This window comes from Scophthalmus maximus, chromosome 20 (assembly GCF_022379125.1).
Source record: "Scophthalmus maximus strain ysfricsl-2021 chromosome 20, ASM2237912v1, whole genome shotgun sequence".
NCBI lineage: Eukaryota > Metazoa > Chordata > Actinopteri > Pleuronectiformes > Scophthalmidae > Scophthalmus > Scophthalmus maximus.
In genome coordinates this window covers 5,255,167-5,278,646 of record NC_061534.1, presented here as the reverse complement: position 1 = coordinate 5,278,646, position 23,480 = coordinate 5,255,167, and the positions used below count along the sequence as shown (strand labels likewise).

The window sequence follows — 23,480 nt, the reverse complement described above, 5'->3', positions numbered from 1 at the left end:
TCTGGTTTCAGGCTTTTAAGATGTTGCAGATAACACTTCTGTGCGACCATCCACTCAGGATACAGTTACTGTGTTTGTAGCGTTGATTTATTCCCTGTGGAGTTCTGCTGAGGCTATTGAAACCTAAACGGTGTTCAGCATTTAGCAGCAGAGGCGCTCGCGCACACACACACACACACACACACACACACACACACACACACCGTCAGGATGTTGCCTGAGGGAGCGTTTTGCCTGGTTAAAAGCTCTTTATGTGTCAGAGACTCTCCAACTGTCCCTCTGAGAGATGGGCCAATGGCTCAGGTTACAACAGGATGGTTCGATGATTCATTCAAAAACTCGCACACAGCTGAGCTCCGCTTGACTTCAGGACTGAAGAAAAAAAAACCAGTCCTGTAATGCAGACATTACATTAGGGACGAATAAAACATTTAAGGGGAAAAGTTCAAATGAATGACGGTTGCTCTCGCAGGTGTGAATGTGTATAATTACAGGACAGTAATTGAGAAGTAGTTTAGAGAGATTTATAAGAGCATGTATGCAAAGGAGTTTAAAGGGGCTATAAAATTTACCAAACGTTGATCCTCTTACTTCAATAGTAGTATAGTTGTGTTTAAGTACCTTTGAATTTGGAAAATTCAGCTTTTCGTCACCCCATTGGGATAATAAAAATGTTGTGTTGTATCCTCCGCAGGCTGCTAAAGTCGGTGCTGTGAATGCTCAAATTAAAGAGTCATATTTGACTTCTCGGTCTCCTGCGCCTGCATGTTCTGAATATATATTTTAATGAGGTGCAGGTACCTTATTGCCATATTGCAGCCTTTTTTATTCCAGCGGCAAAGCTGCTTTGGAACTGAAAATAGTCTCACTTATTGAGCTAAAGCCAAATGGACCGAGCCAACCAACCCCGAGGAACTTTGAAACAAACAATTAATCCTGGAGGAAAGAGTGGAATATAGAAATGCCAGATTATTTCTTTTCTTTTCTTTTCTTTTTTTTTTCTTAACCCAACAAATCGCCTCTTCCTCTTTGCCATCCTTTAAAATCCTTTTTTCGGGTCCTTTTTTTTTTTGTGAATTTGTTTCATCTTCACTTTTTTAATATTTCATAACATACAACCACCACAGCAAGCATTACAATTAGCTCTGCGCTTGTAAACATCAAAGGAGGAGTCGTCATCAAAAGAGGACTGTCTCGTAGATGCAAATCGTTCCCGGCATATTTTACAAATGGGGCACCTTTTTTTTAACCTTGGTTTAAACCGCTGTTTATTAGGATTTGATGTCATTCGTGCTAAAGACTGCAATTAAAGAGATGCGCTGGGTGGCGTCAAATGAAACTGCTGGATATAATTGTTGACATTTTTCTTTATCTGTGTTTATCTGTGCGTGTGTGTGTGCGTGTGCATGTGCGCCTGTGTGTGCAGCACCCTCCCCGGTGAGTGTGGTGAGGAAAGGTCATACGGAGAAGAGCCGCATTGCCCTGTCTTGGGCAGAGCCTGATCGCCCCAATGGCATCATCCTGGAGTACGAGATCAAGTATTTTGAAAAGGTAAAAAAATAATAATTATATATATATATTTATGTATGTCAATACTTGAATGTGTCTTGAACTAATTAAAAGTAGCCACACCTTTACAGCAAGTGTGATCACACAATTGTGATTGGACCAAAATAGTCATTAGATAATGAAAATATGGTTGATGTATAATATTTATAAGATACACAGATTGCCCTGACTTTAAGATGATATGAATTGCATGATTATTTCAGCAGCAGGTTTGGATATTGCGGTTCTTTCATCCTGTATCGTGACATATATCAGTTTGAGTCTCGGTTTCAGAATCGTCAAAGCCCTATACATGTACATATAATGCTTTTTTGTATGTGTGTATTTTGTATGTGTATCTGGTGTACAGTACACACCATATATTGTATTGACCTACTGTCAGCAAACTGCAATTCGGGCAAAATCTTATTGTGCAATCTGTGATTGTGAAAATTATGATTACTGAGCAACTGTATTGATTAAAAAACAGGCCTATATATTCAGTGCTCTGTGAAGTTTCCTTTTAAAACAGCTGGAAAACCTACACCTCAATGCTTTTGAGATTTGATGACGCCAACAATAGGTCTTTTACCTCTTTCCTGCTCTGGGCTCCTCATATTTGATGTAGTGCATTTGCAGAAACTTGAAGACCAACATTGTTCAAATTGGCCCTCAGAGATTGAGCTGAATTACACTCACTTTGCCTTGAGAACTTTTTTTTCACTGCGGTGGCCTTTTAAATCTGGATCCACGACTTGTAAATGACTCACTTTTGTTACTGCGAACGTGAAGCAATTTGACCCTCGAGATCATTGTCCCCATGCCCTTTCTCTTTTCTCACTTTCATCTTCTTCTGATGTCTTCTTCTCTTTCTGGGAAGGTCAGAGTGAAGGTGCACAGGAGAGCAGAGCAGAGGGCTTGTGGTCAGTGGTTAGCTAATGGCTTCTGGCTAATGGAGGGGACATTTAGCTGTGTTTAAACCCGATGTGGTTACAGTTGGGAAGAAACACGATCCTCACACACACACACACACACACACACATCACACACACTCAAACCCGCACACATACTGCAGGTCGCTTTGGCAAAAGACACAGATGCAGGCAACAGACGCACATACAGTACATACAAGATCTGTCAGAATGATCACTGCAGCGACACATGTCGTCTAATCAAGGCAACAATAACATGTGAAAAGCATGTTAGTGAATTGCAGTAACCCTCTCTCCCTTTCTCCCTCTGCAGGAGCAGGACTCGAGTTACACTATAATAAAGTCCAAAGAGACCGAGATGGTGGTGGAGGGCCTGAAGCCCTCGTCAGTCTACATCTTCCAGGTTAAACACGGGGTCAAAATATAAAGAACGCTGATAAATATTGACTGGGGGGGTGGAAATATTCCCCCCCAAAAAATACATTTTCGTTTAAGAGCCTCGTGTAACGTACGCGTGCAACGCGTGAATATGTTTAAAGTACAACCTGCGATGTTCATTGCCGATGTTGACATGCATGGATATTATTCATTGCAGGTGCGAGCCAGGACCTCGGCGGGCTACGGTGCATTTAGCCGGCGTTTTGAATTCCAGACCAGCCCGTACTGTGAGTACAACGTGAGAGAGAGAGAGAGAGTGTGTGTGTGTGTGTGAGAGTGTGAGTGAGAGTGTGAGAGCATGACAAGTACAAAGAAAGTCCAGCCTGTGTGCGTCTCCCACCTGCCTTTTTGGAGGCCGCATTAACAACAACAGATGCCAGGTTTTGATTTTTAGCGTACACTGCGTTTGTGTATGTAAACATCTGTGTGTCCCTTTCTTTCTTTCGACAGTAACTGCCACCAGCGAGCGCGCCCAGGCCTCCATAATTGCGGTGGCCATCACGCTGGCTCTGGTCCTGCTGGCAGTGGTGGCTGGATTCTTGCTGAGCGGGCGGTAAGAAAATAAATGCGTACCTGAGACAACGCAATGTTCATATGTATGCTCGGGTGCATGCCGTTTGCCTATACACGGCCTTCTCCTCGGAGAATTCAGGTTAGATATACGGCACATTAAACGCTACCGACTGCTACCAAACATATCATCTATATACATGGATATATAAATATTTTTTTCCATCCCCTTATCCTTCTCTGACCGGCAACGCCAAATCTCACTCCTGACCCACATATCCCTGTGCCGTTGAGCAGCATTATGGGATTAGACACGAGGCTCGAGGTTGGACTTTTTGTAACGGTTCAAGATTAATGGTTGCACCAAAAAATGAAATCCAAGGCGTTCCACGACCGCCACACACACACACACACACACACACACACACACACACACACATGCATAATGCCGGCATGGGAGACCCTCACCTCATTACACACCAACATTTAACACTCCGTCCTCCATACATTATACGCTTATACATTAATGTTGTATTTGCATGCCTCTCTGGGCTCATATAACCTTCACTTAACCTTGTGTGGTAATTGCTACAAACCAATTTTTCATTTTCAAACATTGCAGACACGGCGATACACAAGAGTAAATATACATTAGGGAAAGAAATCATGCAAAGCACTTTGTCTCTGGACATTGTAAAAAAAATAATATCAGACTGTGCTTGGAAAAATATTCTGCCTTCCGTCCTTGTTTGTCCCTTCAACTCTTATTTGTCCGTAAAAGTTTCTTGCACTTGACCTTATTTGCACTTCTGTGATTTCCGTGTGAAATGTATATAATTACGGTAATAATAGGCTCTATATGGCTGCGTGTCCGCGTCCATTTACCGACCCATAATTAACAAGGCTGTAGGCAGCTTCATAAAGCTCAGTGCGGGAATTCAGATTGACATCCATGTTGTGTTGGTCTGTAACTCCGACCAACTCTCCGCCAATCACTCACTTTCTAATAATGTTCTATTTTATATTCATCTCTCCATACCGCAACGGTCAGGTCATAATTATAGTAAACTATCCTTATTTAAAAATATATGTATATATGTAGATCTTTGACAGATTGACCACATTAATGGACACTGGTGAGATATAAGTTTAGAAAAAAAAATAGGAAATCAGAAAAACACAGCGGTGATTTTGGTTTGACCGGAGGGGGATGAGGATGGAGGATCTCTCTGGTTTTGTGTGGGGGAGGAGAGAGATGGAGGAATGCCAAATTTTCCAGTGGTCGATTTGGGACACAAGCCCCCACCACCACCACCCCCTCTCCCCTCCATCCACTGCATTCCCCCCTCCCCTCCTCCTGCATGACCCTCCAGACTCCGCTAGCAGGCATACACATCCAAATACGGCACACACACACACACACACACACACACACACACACACACACACACACACACACACACGCACACACACACACACACACTGATGTATGTACGCATGGGTTAACACAGACACACACAGATGCACACATGCAGGAAGTTGGAGGGCCGGCTGGGCACTGGGCGTGCTCAAACCCCTTGACTCGACCGATCGGGCAAACTATACACCCTCTGGCTGACACACACACACACACAGACCCCCCGCCGATCCAGCTGCCCATACCAAACCCCTCTAGCCAAGCCTGGCTGTCCTACAGAGAGCCGTGATAGGAAACGCAGACATGACCTCTATGTCTGTGTTTGTGTGTCAACGCACCTTTTGTCTCCAAGAACTGAAAAGTGAGAAACAATCCCTGCCATCTTAAAACATTTTGTTGTTTTTTTCCGAGTCATATGTTTAGATGGGATCAAGTTTAAAAATCCCCCCCCCCCCCCCCCCGCAATTAATCTGGATTATCTGTGATAATCTCTGATGCTCCCCGTCAAAATGTTGACACACACAAGATCTTTGAACCTGCTTGTCCGTACGAACATGAGAGTAAAGGATAGTTCAAAGCATTTCTCTCTCCAGTCCCTTTTTCCTTGTAATCTTTCATTTTGGATGTGGCCTCTCTCAGAAAGTGCAAGACTGTTCTCTCCCGTGTCAAACGTCACGAGTTCATCTGGTGACAAGGGCTTTCTTTGGAAAATGATTCTCTTTGCAAACCGCAGCCCTTTTGCCTTTATCCTAACGGCTGGTACCTTCCAGCATTTTCAGCAATATATTTTGAAAGCCTGGAAATGTAAGTTTAGCAGATCCTATGAGGGAAATTTAAAAAAAAAAAAAAAAGCTTATATTGCAGTAAGATCCAAGTGTAAATTTGCTTTACTATGTCTGGACCACCCTATGGCATCTTTACCATGATCACACTTCATGTTTTAAATGTCACTGATTGCATCTTTTTGTGGATTCACGATTTTGTGCTACTATGTAGAAGAAATTGTAAATTGATGTACAGTCTCTACTTAATTATGCCAAATAGAAAAGTTTACTAACACGTCATCAAGTGAGGCTAAACAAAGAAAAAAAAGGACAGCGCAGGTTACCAGAACTGTGTTGTGGCTGAAGACATCTGACATTCAGCCTTTAGTTGTAAGAATGAAAACACTTGTCAATGCTTATGTGCATAAAAAAAATACTATCTCCTCCCTCGCAGGCGGTGTGGCTACAGCAAAGCAAAACAGGATCCCGAAGAGGAGAAGATGCACTTCCACAACGGTCACAGTAAGTAAAGAAACTAATTCTCTGTGTGTGTGTGTGTGTGTGTGTGTGTGTGTGTGTGTGTGTGTGTGTGTGTGTGTGTGTGTGTGTGTGTGTGTGTGTGTGTGTGTGTGTGTGTGTGTGTGTGTGTGTGTGTGTGTGTGTGTGTGTGTGTGTGTGTGTGTGTGTGTGTGTGTGTGTGTGCGTGCGTGCGTGCGTGCGTGCGTGCGTGCGTGCGTGCGTGCGTGCGTGCGTGCGTGCGTGCGTGCGTGCGTGCGTGCGTGCGTGCGTGCGTGCGTGCGTGCGTGCGTGCGTCACATTTCCAAGTACAGAGAGTGTTACCACCAGTACTATTAATGTGCTTTGTATGCACACGTTAGCACTGCGCATACAAGTCTTGACGACATGTCAATGTGTCTAAATGGTAATGATGCCGCGCGTCTGCCTCCGCAGTCAAGTTCCCCGGGGTTCGCACCTACATTGACCCGCTCACCTATGAGGATCCCAACCAGGCGGTGCACGAGTTCGCCCAGGAGATCGACGTCTCCTTCATCTCCATAGAGAGGATCATCGGAGCCGGTGAGTCAACCCGGCGTGCCTGCCTGCGTACGTGTGCGCTTTGCAGATACTCTCATTCGTATTCAGAGCATCTGGTTTTTTTTGGGGAGGGCTGATTTGGAGAGAATAATGTATCCCCAGAATACATTATTGTTCGCTCGGAGTCACTGACGTGGGCCTGCTCGATCAAACGTGCTCAGGTGAAATCCTCTCACGTCCTCGAACGGCACGATATCAAACAATGCTTCATGAAAACACACTCCGACGTACAATGATGGCGGTAATGAGTCGAGCCTAATTCTGTCATGTTGTGTGTATAATTTGCCCAGTTTCTCATTACCCCCTCTTAAAGTGCCTCATGTTTCCTTCAACCTGCATAAATCTGTCGCATTCCTAATTGCACATGCTGGTGAAGATGCGCGGTTACACACTGTTAATTAAGCCAAAGACAAAATGATAGTTTTCACGGCCTTAAATTGTGTCAGTGCTCCGCCGACAAAACGTGTGGAGTGGCAGCATTTGTTAGTTGCTCTCGTGTTGGTCTCACAAGCTCTCTTGGACGCGTCCGTCTAGCGATCCCAGCATTAATACATGGAAGATTGATGATTCAACACCAATCCAAAAAAGGCTGCAGAAATTGATTCCGAGGGCCGTAGGTGTGAAGAGCAAAAGACTGTTTTCAGACACGAGCTGAAAACTGGGGTGCGTACATTTTCCAGAGTTTGCCGTTCACATATGACCAGAAACATTCAGGCTCACGCTGAATCTTTTCTGGAATTTTAGAATAGCGGGCCGGGATCAAAAGTTCTGGAAAAATGTCCGGAGCGACATTTGCGGACATTTGCTTTCTCACATAGGGGAAGCTGTCTCCCGACGCGAACTCCAGAAAATGTTTCGCAAAATTTGTCAGACGCTTTCGCGACAGCAGGAAAATCTCTGGAATATTCTGTGGCATATGGGTGGAGCATGTAGGAGGCAGCACATGATGATGATGGCTCCGATGTGGAAGGCATTCTCCATGTCCGGAGCGACCTTTGCGCACATGTGCGTCCTCACGCGCAGCCCCTTTTGGAGAAGTTCAGGAAAATGTCCGGACTTCGGCGCGTGTCTGCAAAGCAGCTTTCGTCGTCTGTGTTGAGCTTTCAGGCCCGGACTGTTTTTTGCACGTCGAGGCCCCGCTCACGCTCCGTTCTTTGGTCACCTCAGGGGAGTTTGGAGAGGTGTGCAGCGGACCGCTGAGGCTGCCCGGGAAACGGGAGATCCAGGTTGCCATCAAGACCTTGAAGGCAGGCTACACGGAGCAGCAGAGACGGGACTTCCTTTGGGAGGCGTCAATCATGGGCCAGTTCAACCATCCGAACATCATCCGTCTGGAGGGCGTGGTCACCAAGAGTGAGTCGTGGGCCTGTGTCTGCTTCCAGTCAGATTTAACACTGCGTTTAAGCCTTTTGGACCGTGTGTCGTAAAATGCACCCTTATAGGGTTGGAAGCATATGTCAGATTGCAGAACTACTCGTATGGAAATGTTGCTGTGAAGACGTTTAGGCATCTGGAGCTCAACTTGTGCAGTTCAAGTCTACTTGTCAGACTCTTAATAAACTGTGCTTCAGCCGAGGTTTATCAAGCTCATTCTGGGAGGAGTTGACCTTTCTCCGACTCGCGCGTTCAGTTGAGTTCATCGTTTTAAGTGCTGTCTGAAAGACACGCGACGGCCTCACATCAGCCAGACTCATTATTCAGGATAACTGAATCCTAAAGCGGCGCCGTTTTATTTGGTGTTTTATAGCCACGTAACTTACTCGACCTAATGAGAACAGAATTAACACTGACATATGCTCACTTCCCACTTAATTAGGTGCATTCGCTGAAAAATAAAACAATTCAATACAACTGTGATGTGTTAAATACTCAATATTTGAAGGTTATTGCTCTCACTCCCTATTGAGAGCTGATATTCGCGGTTCCCTATTAATCATTCAGGTCATTTTTGATTTGATTGCTTCTTGGTCAGAACTTAGGTTGAAAAGAGTATCGATTGTTTTTTGAAGTGTGTTACTCTGTTTTGCCCCGCAGGCAAACCGGTGATGATAATCACTGAATACATGGAGAATGGATCACTGGACACATTCCTTAAGGTAGGACCGGAGGGGGAGAAACGAATGGTGAAGGGTTTGGAGGATGGTAAAGAAGAGTGTGAGAAACATTAGGATCATAATTATCTAAAGAATAGACAAGGGAATTGGATTGGATTGTTTTTTGGGGGATGTTTAAAAATTCCAAAGTAGGTTTATTTCCTGTAAAGAAATGTTAAAATAGCGCTTTTGGCTTCGGCTCTCAGACACACGTAGATCAGTGTAAGAAGGAAGGAAGTGGCAGACGGACAAGAGCTGAGAGCCGCTCCTTGCTGATATGCCACACTCAGAGGACAGTGAAATTTAGAGGTGGAAAAACGTAAGATGCTAACCTCAGAGCTAGTTTTAATAGAGAAACACACGACTGTGAGCAAAGAGGATCAAAAAAACGTTCGCCCGTCTTATCGTTCTTCCAATTCAGAAGCTCATCATTTTTACGCTTTCAAGGGGTTTACTAGTGTTCCCGTCAAATCCTTGCTGCTGTTACACTGGCATCTCTCAAGGGGAAAGAAAAGTTACTCGACACATAACATGAAACATTTAGCACGGCAGCAATGAATTATGCAGATTTTAAGCTTTCAAATTTTTTGAGAAAATGTTGAGTAGCCCAGGCTCCGTGACGGGAGTCGTTTGGCAGGGGGGAAAAATGAACGCCGTCTGAGCACTCGCGGCTTAATTCGGGCCTGCGCCGTCTAGGCTGAAGGATGAGCGAACTCCTGAATGGACTGTCTACAGCCAGCGTGAGGTTTTTGATCCGGCCGCGACACAATACATAAATACACAAAAGCAACTCAGTAATAGGAGAAAATGATATGAAATAGTAGACTAATATGTCCTTCAGGGAGGTCCCTTCTGCCTGCAAGATATCGACAAGAAAAACAATGAAGGAAGCTGCAAGAAATTTAATGAAACAACAGAAATAACAAACACCGACAACTGTTGTGTGAGGTCTTAGTGCCGTATTTGCTACAAGGGAGGAATCGCTGAAACCTCCTGCCAGGAGCATCATCGTCATCACTACCATCTGACATCAGATTCATCAGAGTGAGAAGCAGACGTAGCCATCACACTATAGAGTGTAGATTGATTAATGTGTTCAATAATTAAGTATGACCCTCGAAGGATAGTTATAAAAGTTGGGGGGGAAAAAAAACCCATCTCTGATCTAGACAATCTGGACTTCACTGAGCGGAGAAGCTGGACTGAGGCGGGTTGGCAAATCTACGAAAACAAGCGATCCCCCTCCAGAGCACTTCCTTCTGTTCACTGGTTACATGGCCCGATGCTCCGTTGGCAGACGAGGCTCAATCCTGTATGAAAAAACAGAGGTCAACACCCGCTGCAGGTGGCAAATGGGAGAGGCGGAATGAAATGTAAAAGAAGGCCAGACTGTGGTAAGAGCAAGAAGTAATTTTGTAAAAAGGTGCGAAATGATTTGGTTGCGCTCGGAGGTTTGTGGCCTGCTCGAAATGCAACGCAGACCGGAGAGATCAAAGATTTCGCACAGGGTGTTCTCACCCAGGCGGCGTGCAATGAGAGGATGCTGCGAGACAAAAGACAGAGGGAAGGAGGGAGCAGATATACGCTATATGGTCGGTGGAAAGTGCTGACGTGACGGTCCTCTGTGCATCGGAGAGTAATCCTGGACCCGCCATCCGGCGGAGCAGCACAGTGAAAACCCCTGCGAAGTAATTACATGGATGGCTGGCGTACTGAGGCGGAGTATAAATGACAACAGCCATGAGGAAAAAACCAGGCGGCTGGACTGACTCCCTGGATTAAGTGTCACCGCTGTGGACTATGCAGCGTGAGGCTCACATTGCACATCTTTGGCTCAACATCTCATTTCACGTGTAAGCGGGATGTTCTGCCGCGGACGGACAGGAGAGGTGGCTGTTGTATTGATGGATGGATGCTGAGGTTGAGACCAGGGGGGGGAGAGAAGTGTTCAAGCTCCAGCTCCTGTCGAGAAAAGGATAAAAGGGGAGATGAGATGAGATGCTTAAACCAACAGTGGAGAGCGGTCACTGGGAGAAAACCAAGACTTTCAGTGGACGGGTCTTTCAACTGGAGGCAAAGAGAAAGTTACTTCATTCGGGCTTTTGTCTGCAGCGTATGCAGCCAATGTCTCGTCTGAGTTGAAAGCTGCAATAATGTGCAAGAACTGAAAATCCACCACTGACGCATAACTGAGATGAAGTCGCCGATCACAGTTGTGTGTTCGTCGCATTGCTCTCCTGCGGGTTGTCAGACGCCAAGCGGGGAAGCACTGCATTGACGATATGCTGCATAATTGAAAGAGCATATGAGGCAAGGGCTCCCTAATTTAAACATGGGTACGCTCGTGGTAGCTGTATCGTGTTTCAATCGTGTATGAGTCAATATTTAGTGGTATTGTTTCTCTCATTCAGTCCCCATCCTCCTCTTTTCACTAGCTCACATCCAATTTTTTTTTTTGTAAGTGATTTAGCCAAAGACGTCAGAAGTTTGTCACCAAGAATGTCTATTTCCTTTTTTCTTCTTCAGAAAAACGACGGTCAGTTCACTGTAATCCAGCTGGTGGGCATGCTGCGTGGCATCGCGTCTGGCATGAGGTAAATATGCGTGCGCACACAGACACGCACCAGTGTATTTCCAAAATCGCATCATCAGGGTAAAGTGTTTCATAATGCTCCTTTGTGTTGGATACGCTCAGGTACCTGTCCGACATGGGCTACGTCCACCGTGACCTGGCGGCTCGCAACATCCTGGTGAACAGCAACCTCGTGAGCAAAGTGTCCGACTTCGGCTTGTCCCGGGTCCTGGAGGACGACCCGGAGGCCGCGTACACCACGCGGGTGAGACCCACGGCGCCATGTCTGTGTGTGTCCCATAGGGGCTGCGTCCCAATCACTTTTAATGGATCGAGTTTTGTCTGATCGACAGATGCAAACGCTGACATATAAACCGAGAAAAATTCCTCATAATGTTTAACTTACATGTTTTGGCTGTTTTACTGACTTAAATAATTAATCCATTTTCTGCCAATCAGTTATGATTAATTTAACGACTAGTTCAGATTCAGGATTGTAGTGCAAGTGGAGGAGGAGGAGGAGGAGGAGGAAGGGACGTGCAGAGGGCAAAGTGCTGTGTCTTTTAAAGGCATTTATATTTAATCCAATGTGTGTTCCTTTGCTTGTGCAGCGATGGCGTTATTTGAAACGTTGGATTAAGTGGGAAAGCTCTTATACAACAATAGTCTTGCTCGAGCTACATACACACACACACACACACACACACACACACACAGGGGGCTGCGGCAAGTTTTAAATTGAGCTGTGTGTCCCGGGCAGAGTGGCGTTCTGTCAACCAGAGACGGGCTCCTTCCTGCAGGAGGAGGCCCAATTAGTACTCGGTTCGGTCTCTGCAACACTCAATTAGCACCGACTCTTGCCGCCTCGGCGCTAAATCACCTGTCACTCACTGCCAGGCTACATCTCCTCTCTCTCTCTCACTCTCCCTCGCTCTCACCGTGGCTGTCTGGCTCTCTTCCCCTCGCAGAGCAGCCACTGAGAGTAACGTAGTTCACACCCTTCAAATAATCCGACCCCGAGATACCCCGCTGCTGCGTTCATCGATACTGCATCAGGCTGATTTCACTGCTCATCAGCTGAATACACATTTTTTTTTCCCCTCTGGATGCACAGCGGTCGTCCTGTGAACTTTCCCCATCTTTGCGATGAAAGAGCAATAATGACGATGAGGGGGAGGAGGCGTACGGGGAATCTCGAGCCGGGGCCCCCCGACAGTTAGGACAGGGAATGTGTCACAAAGAAAATGAAACTTTTCTAAATTGGTATTCATTAGTGTAATTGTGGGTCGGACCACATGTGGCAGAAGTGTCTTTTAATTAAGGTCTGTTCATGGTTTTCACTTTTGTGTAATGAAACGTTAAAGCCTCGAATGGCTGCAGCTGTACTTACACACGGGAAGTCGCGGAGAACACTTCAGGGTTACTTCTATCAAAGCTGATCGGCATATGGAAAAAGTATTTCAGCCTTCACGTAGGTATATTTATGTCTAATTTTGGCTATTTTCCTGCATATATTCTCACAGGGCGGCAAGATTCCTATTCGCTGGACGGCTCCAGAGGCGATCGCGTACAGGAAGTTCACGTCCGCCAGCGACGTGTGGAGTTATGGCATCGTCATGTGGGAGGTGATGTCATACGGAGAGAGGCCCTACTGGGAGATGTCCAATCAAGATGTAAGTATATATATATTTTTTAAATGTGACACATTGTGTGGAAATCATCTTTGTCATATTTAGATTTATTCACAGTCAAACCACCGGATTCATTTTTTAAAATTTTTTTTTTTCACCCTTTGGGTGCATACAAAGTAAGAGAGGTCCATTTAGTAGCTGCTCCGGGGCCTTTTTCTCATGATCTTCATCGGCAGTTGGATGTTGTTGTCATTTCCCTGTCTTTTGTCACTGGACTAAAACATTGTATCGCGTTTGTTTGATTTTCGTACAACAAAAAAAACCTGTCATGTTTACAACGGGAGGTTGGGTTCGGTGCCAGATTATTTCTTGGACTACAACACCATTACTTCCTGGACTGGTTCCCTGGCAACCGGCCAGCCCGGAGAAACAGTCAGTTTCTTTTCACTCAGTTTATTTTTGCATGGATTAAATAAAAGGGACATAATGTGTCGAACACTGAGCTTCCGACGTGCTGAAACGAAAAACGTTTTCCCGGCTTACTCGCTTCATTTAGAAAACCGACAGATTGTATCGATCTTCTCACCTAACGTTCTGCCAGAGCGGAAGTAAGTTTGTCTCCCAAAATGTACAACTCGTGGTTAAAGCTGAGCTGTTGAAGCGGCAGTCGTTCCCCAAAGTTCCTCGGGAACGTTTGGAGAGAGATGATGACATGGAGAGAGAAGAAGAAGACACGTAGGTGCTCGCCTTGTCAGCAGGCTGATCGCTATTGCACCAGGACGGGCTGTGCAAGAACGTTATTATTATACTCATCATTATTATAAATCTATCACTGCAAAGCGTGGACCGTGACAGGGAGCAGTGTACGGTGTCGAGAAAGCGGTGTGTGAGCAAAAGGGTGAGACAAGTGATAACAGTGCTAAGAGGAAATCCTCCTTGAATCGCTTGATGCAAAATGCAGATGTCTGTTTCCCTGATTATTCCGGTAATATTTTTGAAATGCTGAAAAGCGCAGACTCGGAAATGAGCGGCCGTTGAGTGACACGCGGCAACCGAGGCGACCCACACGTGTCTGTCCGTTTGGAGGAAAGTGAGTCAGAGAAGACCGGGGCAGAGGAGGAGGGCGGAGAGCCACCGTGCGGCTCGGAGGGCGTTTGAATGCGGGAGATCTGCAATGGTGCCACACGGCGACGCGAGCGAGAGCGCGGCGTTTGACTCCGACGCCACGCGCATGCGCTCACTTCCCCCACACACACACACACACACAGACACACACACACACACAGACACACACGCGCACACGCAGACAGGCAGCATATGCACGCGCAGCCCCTCGGGTGACCTCCTCATCCCCCTTGTCCCAGAGCCCTCCCTCCTCCCCTCGGTTATTAGGCCGTCTGTCTGGAGAAGTCTGGCGACGGGGAGGAGCGGCGAGCAGAGCCGTGGAGAGGAGGATGAGAGCGGAGGAGAGGAGAGGCGAAGACGTTTGATGTTTAATTGAAAGCGTTATGCTGGATGTTCTCTGATCTGCGCGAGAGAAGTGCAGGCTCTCGCCCCTCTCCTCCTCTCAGCTCGCTCTCTCCCTCTGTTTGCCGTTTCCCTCTCCTTCCCGTCTTTCTCTCCTCCCCCTCTTTTGTCCCTCAAAAATGCAATCTCCGTTTTGCTTCTCTTGCGTCTCGTCCACCTTCTCCGTCTCGTCTGTCTGTCTCCCACCTCGGCCGTGTGTAGTTCGTCTTCTCCCCTCCCAGCAGTCCCTCTCGCCCTGCTTCTCTCCCGGTGGTTGCGCGCACGTGGCGCTTTTCAGCGCCCGCGCGTGTGTCGGCGCCGCCGCCGGGTCCGTCTTCCGCGTTTGGATGTGACACAAGTTACAGGCTGTCATGAACTCAGCAAATCAATTCCCCTTCAGTGTCGTGCACCGGCGGAACGAGGCTGAAAAACTCCAGGCGGCTCTTCCACGGCAGGGCCCAACGGAGAGCGAGCCGGGGATTTATTTAATATTCGTCTAACTCAAAAGAAACCTCTGTGATTCAGCGTCTCGCAGCTCGCAGAAGTGATTAATTGGGGGCCATTCAGCATATCAAGTAAATAATGCTCCTGTGATGCGTTTTCTTTGTGGATCTTCGCCGACTTCGGGGAGGTTTGAGTGTGGGGATCAGATGAAGAGCAGGAGAGTCCCCGCAGGGGCGTCCAAGTGCACAATCTCTCTCCGGAGAGAAAATTGAAAATGGAAAGTGAGATTGCTTCCCCCCCCCGTCGTGGGAAAAGTAACTTCATGCTCGGGTGTCGAAGAAAAAAAAAAGGTGGTGTGCGCCGCTCACCCTGACTCACTGTCGCTTTGACATCGCAGCCATGTCGCGCCGCAGATATCCAGGTTGTGTATGAACAGTTTAGGTCAAGTAGGAAAAGGAGACGGACAAATCTAAAAACTAAATCTTTACTATCTGAAAACCCTGGAGCCTCTGTCAGCTTCCTCTATCCAGTACGGCGATGTTGAGCTTCTGCCCAAAGGCCAGATTTAACAGGGTGATACATTCTTGTCTCTCTTATCCCATCAAGTATTCAAACGCCAATAAATAATGATTATATACTATAATAACTCAAGTTTAACTCCATTAAATTGTGCAGTACTCTGTTTCTATCAGTGCAATTCGACGGTAAATGTGCAATCCTGTAGCACTGTATCTATTCAGCTCACATTGTATTCGTTATCTCAACTTTTTTTTATATTCCCTTGTGTTTTATTTTGCATTTTTGACTTCGCCTTTGCTGCTGTAACGCGGCAAATTTCTCTCCGTCGTGGAGACTGATATCGTCTTGTGTTGCCGTGACGTGCCAGCTCCAAGTCAGACATTGACATAGAGAGCTTCACTGCTGTCCTCTGCCATTAAAATGAGGGATAGTCTTATTTCCTTTTTTTTTTCTTCAGATCTCTCGGACTGTCCTGCGGGAATTGTGCCGCAAAACTCACTTCCCCCTTTTGTCTGTTTGCAGGTGATAAAAGCGATAGAGGAGAGCTATAGGTTGCCGGGTCCTATGGACTGCCCCGAGGCTCTGTACCACCTAATGATGGACTGCTGGCAGCGAGAGCGCAGCAGCCGGCCCAAGTTCGACGAGATCGTCTGTCTGCTGGACAAACTCATCCGCAACCCCAGCTCGTTAAAGAAACTGGTCAACTCGTCGCACAGGTGGGGACCTCGCGCCGCCGCCGCCGGCGCACGAGAGCCGCGTCTCTTTGAATGCGCACGCCACGGGCGCGTGTATGAACGTGACACTTTCGATGACATTGTTCTTCGATCTCGGGGAGTCGCTGTGTTTTCAATTGACTTTCTCAAGTGAGTTGAACCCAGCACTGCGAGCGAATCATCATCATCATCATCATCATCATCATCATCATCATCCAGATTAAATATTGAACCGTTGTGTAGCTGCATTCAATAACTCAGGGTGTACATATTAACCCACCGCCGTAAAACCAGCAAAGAAGAGCAGAGAAATAAAATAAAAGTGGCTCTATTTTCTTAAAACTACACATGAGAGAGTAATATTCATTGTGGTGTCCTTTTAAACACTCAGTATTTCTCCATTATGCATATACTTTGCATTAGTGTATAATGGCACGAGAATTGCTGTGAGTGCACAGAAGCAGACATTTACAGTAGTCAAGACATCCTCATGACCTTATTTTCTTTTCAGAAATAATGAAATAATTCGAGACACTTTTTTCCACGCACACACACAGGAACCCGCTTAATCGCCGAATGCAATATCGCCAACCGCCCCCTGCAATAGAGTAATGACATTTAGCCAGATTACGGGGGACACCGGCGGGTCTCGCCCTTGTCCTACATGACATATAGTTAGCGAGCGTGAACATTTCTCTTTGATAGCATGGTTGTTGTTTTTTGGGGGCGGGGGTTTTCTTTCCCCCCTCGCATGACGAGTGAGCTGAATGACGCGGAGTTGTTATGAGTGGACGGCATTTTTTCAGCTTTGTGTAATGGTGCGTAACCGGCATTATGAAGCCTCGCTGTCAGGACACTAAGCACTTGAGCTTCAAAACACAGTTGATTGCACAGCGAATCGCCCTCCTTTACATTTAAGATAACGATGGGAAACAGAGCTGGTGGCGATTTAAGCCCTTTAAATCTACTTTTAATACATCCCGACAATCGGGGACCCTCTCTCCGAAAATGCATAACCTTGTGCTTTAATCTGATAACTGTCTTTTCTGTGCCTCTATAGGGTTTCCAACCTGTTGGTGGAGCACGCCAACGTACAGGGGGACTGCAGCGCTCGCACTCAGACCGTAGGCGAGTGGCTGGACTCCATCAAGATGGGTCGCTACACCGAGCTCTTCATGGGAGGGGGCTACTCCTCGCTGGAGACGGTGGCCCAGATGACGTCAGAGTAAGGCCGCTTGAGCATACGCGAACACACGTACGAGTCCTGCGACCGCGAGGCACTGCATATTTGTTTTGGGCTTTTTCTCTCAGACTTGAGACATGTCGATGTCTACGATGTTAGACTGTAACTCATGAACGGGTGGAGGGATCTGCACAAAAATACAATTTTGGTCACGTAGGCCAAAAAACCCCACAGTATATTATCTTGTGTATCTCAAGAAGCAATGGTCGTAACGAGATTGGACAGGTGGCGTCGGAAAGTTAATTGAAGAGACTTTCAGGTACGTCGCATTTGATTTGACCCATGATGTCATCATGATGTCATTTGACCTTTCTCTCAAAAAGGGATTTACATGTGACCTTTCAACCACTTGGCCATAGATCTCAAAACCAGGAGGCCCAAATAGGGTCACATACCACATTTGACATTTAAAGGTCAAGGTCACTGTACCGATTTTCCTGAAAATACTTTGAATGACCTTTACTTGGGTAATTACATACAGAATTGAATAGAGGTCATCATTTAATTGCGCTATGCATTCATAGAATAAAATCTGTGGCAAAAAGTATGCACTTTTCTGCAAAAGGCCATGTGCAACGTCACGTGAGCAGTGTCTGATTGCCCTGTATATATTGTATATCGAATATCTTGAATAAACACTAAAGCATCACTCAGAATGGCCTAAGAATTATATTTGTCTGAAACATTGTAAATAAACCTTTTAAGTTTCAGTGCATTCATACTTTTCTTTATTTGATATCTGACAAATATGATGAATAAGTGCCCGTTGTTTGCGTGTTGTTTTTCAGGGACTTGCGGAGAGTGGGCGTGAATCTGGCCGGCCATCAGAAAAAAATCATCACTAGCATTCAGGAGATGAGGGTCCATATGAACAACACCAACTCTGCGGTGAACATGTGATGCATATGTACAGGCAAACACGCACACATAAACACGCAAACATATACACGTACACGACATATGGACCTAGTGTGTGACGAGAAGACTCGGATTTTGCCGTTGGACCTAGAGCAGCTTAGCACTTTCTATGGAAGAGGACGGACCAGTGTTAACGGATCTGAACTGGAGAATCAATATGTGGTTCTTGTGTTGGAGGAGCGTGTGCTCGGGGCGTCAACCGGGGAGATTTAGACATTTGCAGCGCTAAAACCAAACTGAACTGAGCTGGCGGGTGCTACGCGAGGGGCAAAGATGACGGCGAGATAAATGAAGTGAACTGAATTCCACTCGAGCGAAAGACTGATTCTGATTCTTATTATTCCATTTTGTGTGAATCTTGGGGGATCCTGGTATCCCGCGCACTGTTTGGATTATCTCCGATCAAGACGACGTGAAGCGTAGACGTGTAGATCTGGCTCTGCGAGGACAACCAGCACTTTGTGTTCGAGGTTTCGTGCAGCAGGCCCGAACTGAAGCGCTTTCGGCCCGTCTCAGGTGATCCGACTCCCTTGGGAGTTCTCCATGGAAGTACAGTTCCGTCAAGGCGTCGTTGAAATGAACACCGTTCTCAGGCAGCGTTCAACATGTAGTAGCCGATCGAGAACAAAATTCGTCATTAGTTTCAATTCTTTGCTTTTGTCATTTGATGCGCCCTGGTCTTGGGTTTTTTTCTTTCTCAGTCGGGTCTCCGTGCCACAGCGCCTGCAGCTGTAGTCCAGCTGTGCGACGTGCAGACCCATACTCAGCGTTGTGCACTTCATTATCTTCCAGTGCGATGCGAGACAAAAACACGTGATATATCCCTTCAATATTTAAAGAGGCTGAAATGTAAAAAAAAATTTAGTGTAATTGAGCCTACAGAGGCAAAAAAAGAAGAAAGTTTTTATGCTCTGACCCCCTCTGTATATGTTATTCTGACTGAATGTATAGCACTACACGGAACACAGTGTTCAGCTGCAGCATCAAGCTGTTATAGTTTGGTTATGGACATGCTGTCAAGTATGGATAGAATGTGACAATAGAACCATTCTGGTCCTCAACAACGAGCTTTTGAATGAAGCTGTAGATTGTAAAAGAGATTCGCCTGGCTCTCTGTCAGCTTTGCTTTTTCTAAAACCTGTAAGAATCTCCACAAAGACAGACCTCGGTGAGTTCCTGCGGAAGTCACTCGCGTGCTCGATATTTCACCCGTGTATTAATGGTGCCGTCTCCCCGATGCTGAGGAACCCGCACGCAGGATCGAGTCACATCTCAAGTCCTCCACACGGCCTCGCTGAGGGGTCACCGGCAACATCGGGCGTCCATACCCAATAGCTGCATCGCGTTAAAACTCACATTTTGCAGGATCCAGTGGAAGTTTTGTGGAATGAAATTCCAAATGGAAAGTTCAGTCGATCCTTGATGCGAAACGCGTTCATATAATGAAGGAACCGCGACCGAGATCCTCGTGGATTCAAGGGATCGCCCAGATTCTTGCGGGGCTGTTTACTGATATTCTCTTACAGAACCTTCTCTCAGATTCTAGAGGAACCTCTCAGACTACACTTCCGAGTGCACTCAGATCTTCGTGGAGCCCTCACTTTACAACCAACAAACCTTCAGGTACTGTGCAGAAATCCCCTCAGTTCACCATGCCGCAGTCTTATCTGCCCCCACCACATCCTCTGCCACACCACAATAAACCTCACTTTGAACAGGACTGCTGAAAACGAGGAGGCAATATTGATCGACTTGATAATCATTCATTTATTTATACTTGTTGGAAGAAATTAGCAAAAAAAAATGATGTAGACAATTTGTGTTACGTCATGATACTCTCTTGGGACTACTGAGCAACTCTGCCCACGCGCTTTTTTTTTTTTTGCTTTTTTTTCATGTATATAATGTATTATATATTTAAAAGCAGGGAGCATCATTCTTCTGTCTACCGTCATGAACAAGTTGGTGTTGATCAAGCATCTCAGAGTAGTAGACATTAGTAAATAGTGACAAATATCGTAGATCGACATCTCTGCTTCTGAAACGTGGGGGCCGCCGTCCGGTGGCAGCAACCAGCAGATCTGTCCCCGACTGCGGACGGGGCCCGAACGGGCATGGAGACGGATCAAATATTTATCTTGTGTTTTTAACGATTGTGTTCCATTTTAAGTCTGGGTGCAAGACCTTGAAATATTTTCGATGGGCCTCTGTTGTCTCTTAAAAGAAGGAGAAGTGAGCACAGGGATTGATATATACAAACCTCTGGTGCATTGGTGTTTCTTCTAAGTTATACAATGATGTCAATGATCACGCCCTTGCTCTCCTTCTCTTTGGCAGAGTATGTTATTACATGCATTACTACTCAGTGCTTTATCACTAAAACTTGACCCATTTCACCATTATGTTCACCTAACTGAAACTGAGTCCTGAAAGAAGAGATATATATATATATATATATATATATCCTCTTTGTAGATGACGTGCTAATATTTTTCTTGGTTGTACACAGTGTACTGCTAAGTGCTGCGGCGTAAGAGTGCAAACAAAATGAGATTGTAAAGTTAGTTTTTATAAGTGGTGGAATCACCTGACTGTTTTTGAAAAGCACACAAGAAGAATGTAAGGTTTTAAAAAGGGGTAGTTCACTTTTTTTAGAGAACGCATTTCGTCTTTTAAACACTCAGACCTTCATCTGAGTTGAGTAGAAAGTTGTCCAACTTGTGGCGCTAAAGCTTCACGTGTTTTCAAGATAGATACTTCTTCATAACAGAATGCGAGTAGGGAATGGTCACAGTTAATATTCTACGTGGGTTTTGCGTTTTTAAAAGTCGAAATGCTCTACCAGAGTGAAAGGTGGCGTCACAGAAAATATCTGCATAGTCTCTTTGGTCTACATTTATCCCTGTGGAGATTTGGCTCTAGCTTGTACATTAATATTCTATACGGTAGTTTTATTGGATTTACAGTTATGAACTCCCTTCTTTGTTTTTTACCACAGCGTACTTTATTCTTATCCTCAAAAATGCAACCAATGTTTCGCCATACACATGTAGACTATTGCGGCTGTGCAGACCTTTAATGTTTGGGGGAGGAATGCATCAGCAACATGGTGCACTTTTTTTTTTTATAGTAGACAATATGAGGCATGTACAGTGAAAGAGATTGGACTGGGTATGTTAAACCTAGCACCCGGCAAGCTTTCGTAGTCAAATGAATACCACAGACATTTGACGGAGTCTCACAGTGTTTTGATCCCGCTCAAATTTCCACGTTATTGGCTTTTTACAACCACCTCCATTTTAATTTTCAAACCTAAAACCTATGCCTGGGACATGAACAGCTGATGAACAGTACACCCTTATAAGTGCCTCTCATCTTTCGAGCACCGTTACTTCCTCCCCTGCCAAAACGCTACGCCCCCAGTTGTGCCCCGACTTTCCACAGTATATATATGTATTTACCTTTTGCCAACAATATCTACGGGGCAATAAGAAGAATGTCAGACAATGTGTATGTTGGAACTAATTTAATTTGCACTTTATGAGAAACCCGTTGCCCTTTTGTTTGACTAAAATGTCCAATGGTGACTGAATTTTTAGCTGAAAAGGTTTTCTTACTGATTTACTATTATAATTGCTGTAATTAGTTTGTTTCCCTGATGCTGATTTATATCACTACATATTCTCAACGCTTCCCATGGTGTAACAATTTGGCGGCTAAGCACAAGGCATCAGTAATATTTTTAAAAAACAAATCAAAGCTATATATATATATATATATAAAGAACTAAAGCATCACTGATGTAGAGCACCATGTCCTCGCGTGCGGCACAACTACACACCTTCGGAACGAAAGCACAAAGGTTTTACAGGAATCTGATGATGTGATCTTGTACAAGAGGTCAATAGCAGTATATCGCTTGATGTCAACAAACTTGAGTCAGGCCTTTTTGTCTTGGCAGTATTTGTGGCATTTCCGCATTACCACTGGTTAGTGCAAAGGGTTGACATCAAGCAAGTTGGTTGTTACTGCGAACAGTAAGTATACAGTTTAGCGTATAGATGGGCAAAGTGTATTCATTGATGCAAACTAGCAAAGACGAGAGATTTGTTGATGTGTTGTTTCTATACAACGGCCGTCAGCTGGGACTCCCATCAACCATGCAGTGAAGTATGAATGAAGGAACCAATTTCGTGATAGAAATAAAAGGAGACGTGACACATTGGGTTTAGCATTCGAACCGACAACGTTGTTCTTTGAAACAGGCTTTCAGCAGAAGGTAACCTCAGTCATTTACATCAACATACACACGGACAGTTATTTCTTATTTGATTTGTTCACATTGGGGTTAGTCGAAATTTGGCTTCAAAATAAAAAGCGCTGTTGTCTGACTGAATTCTAGCAAATGTACAAAAGCAATACCTGATATTATTAGCAAAAACTTTGCTACAAGAATGGAAAGGTTGCACTGACATCTGAATGGTCTGAAGACGCTTCAGAATTAAAGCTGAGCAACTTTTTAGTTGACTTCTCAGGAAGTGGAAAATAGGTACACTCATTAGGACATGACATGTGGTCTTTGGGATATAAAAAAAAAGTGCAGCTTTCACTTACAGTGTCAACATACAAAAGCAGGTATGCAGTTATTGGGTTTTCCCCCTCGGTCCGAGACAGTGATCATGTTATGCATAACTCACACAAGGTTTTGAAACGATTGAATAACTGTTCTGTGACTCATTGAAAGCACAGTGGAATACCTAACTATTGATGTGCTATTGGTTTGTCTTTGCGACTGTCATGTAATTACGTTTGTGTTGATGTTTTTGTAGTGTGTTATCAAATTCTATATTTTTGCAATAAAACTGTAAAGAAAATCAACTCCTGGGCGTAGATTTCATTGTGGGATTTCCTAACTGGCACAGTGCACTCACAGGTAGGGGTCTTAACAGGTGTTTAAAGCAAGAGCACAAAGAATAAAAGTCTGTGTACTAATGTTCTAATATCTGTTGAACCATATATACATATTCAGCCATTGTTATCATGTTAACAGCATGTCAGCCACATTGAAATATCTCAACAACTAATGTTGGTTTGTAGAATAGAATATATTCCACTCAGCTTCTTTCGATGCTTCTGT

At 45.2% G+C, this 23,480-nt stretch overlaps 1 protein-coding gene across 1 annotated transcript in view; it reads left to right on the top strand.

Moving 5' to 3' along the window:
- Window positions 1–23,221, top strand: part of LOC118285245 (ephrin type-A receptor 5) — a 58,779-nt gene extending 35,558 nt beyond the window's left edge. Inside the window, exons 6-19 of the mRNA XM_035608744.2 lie at window positions 1,427–1,551; window positions 2,794–2,883; window positions 3,076–3,145; window positions 3,369–3,471; window positions 6,064–6,131; window positions 6,561–6,686; window positions 7,872–8,057; window positions 8,739–8,800; window positions 11,324–11,391; window positions 11,493–11,634; window positions 12,893–13,042; window positions 15,992–16,185; window positions 17,243–17,407; window positions 18,214–23,221. Of these exons, the coding sequence (XP_035464637.2) occupies window positions 1,427–1,551; window positions 2,794–2,883; window positions 3,076–3,145; window positions 3,369–3,471; window positions 6,064–6,131; window positions 6,561–6,686; window positions 7,872–8,057; window positions 8,739–8,800; window positions 11,324–11,391; window positions 11,493–11,634; window positions 12,893–13,042; window positions 15,992–16,185; window positions 17,243–17,407; window positions 18,214–18,325 (1,661 nt within the window). The 3' untranslated portion in view covers window positions 18,326–23,221. The remainder of the gene's footprint in view (window positions 1–1,426; window positions 1,552–2,793; window positions 2,884–3,075; window positions 3,146–3,368; window positions 3,472–6,063; window positions 6,132–6,560; window positions 6,687–7,871; window positions 8,058–8,738; window positions 8,801–11,323; window positions 11,392–11,492; window positions 11,635–12,892; window positions 13,043–15,991; window positions 16,186–17,242; window positions 17,408–18,213) is intronic.
- The last annotated feature ends 259 nt before the right edge of the window (window positions 23,222–23,480 follow it).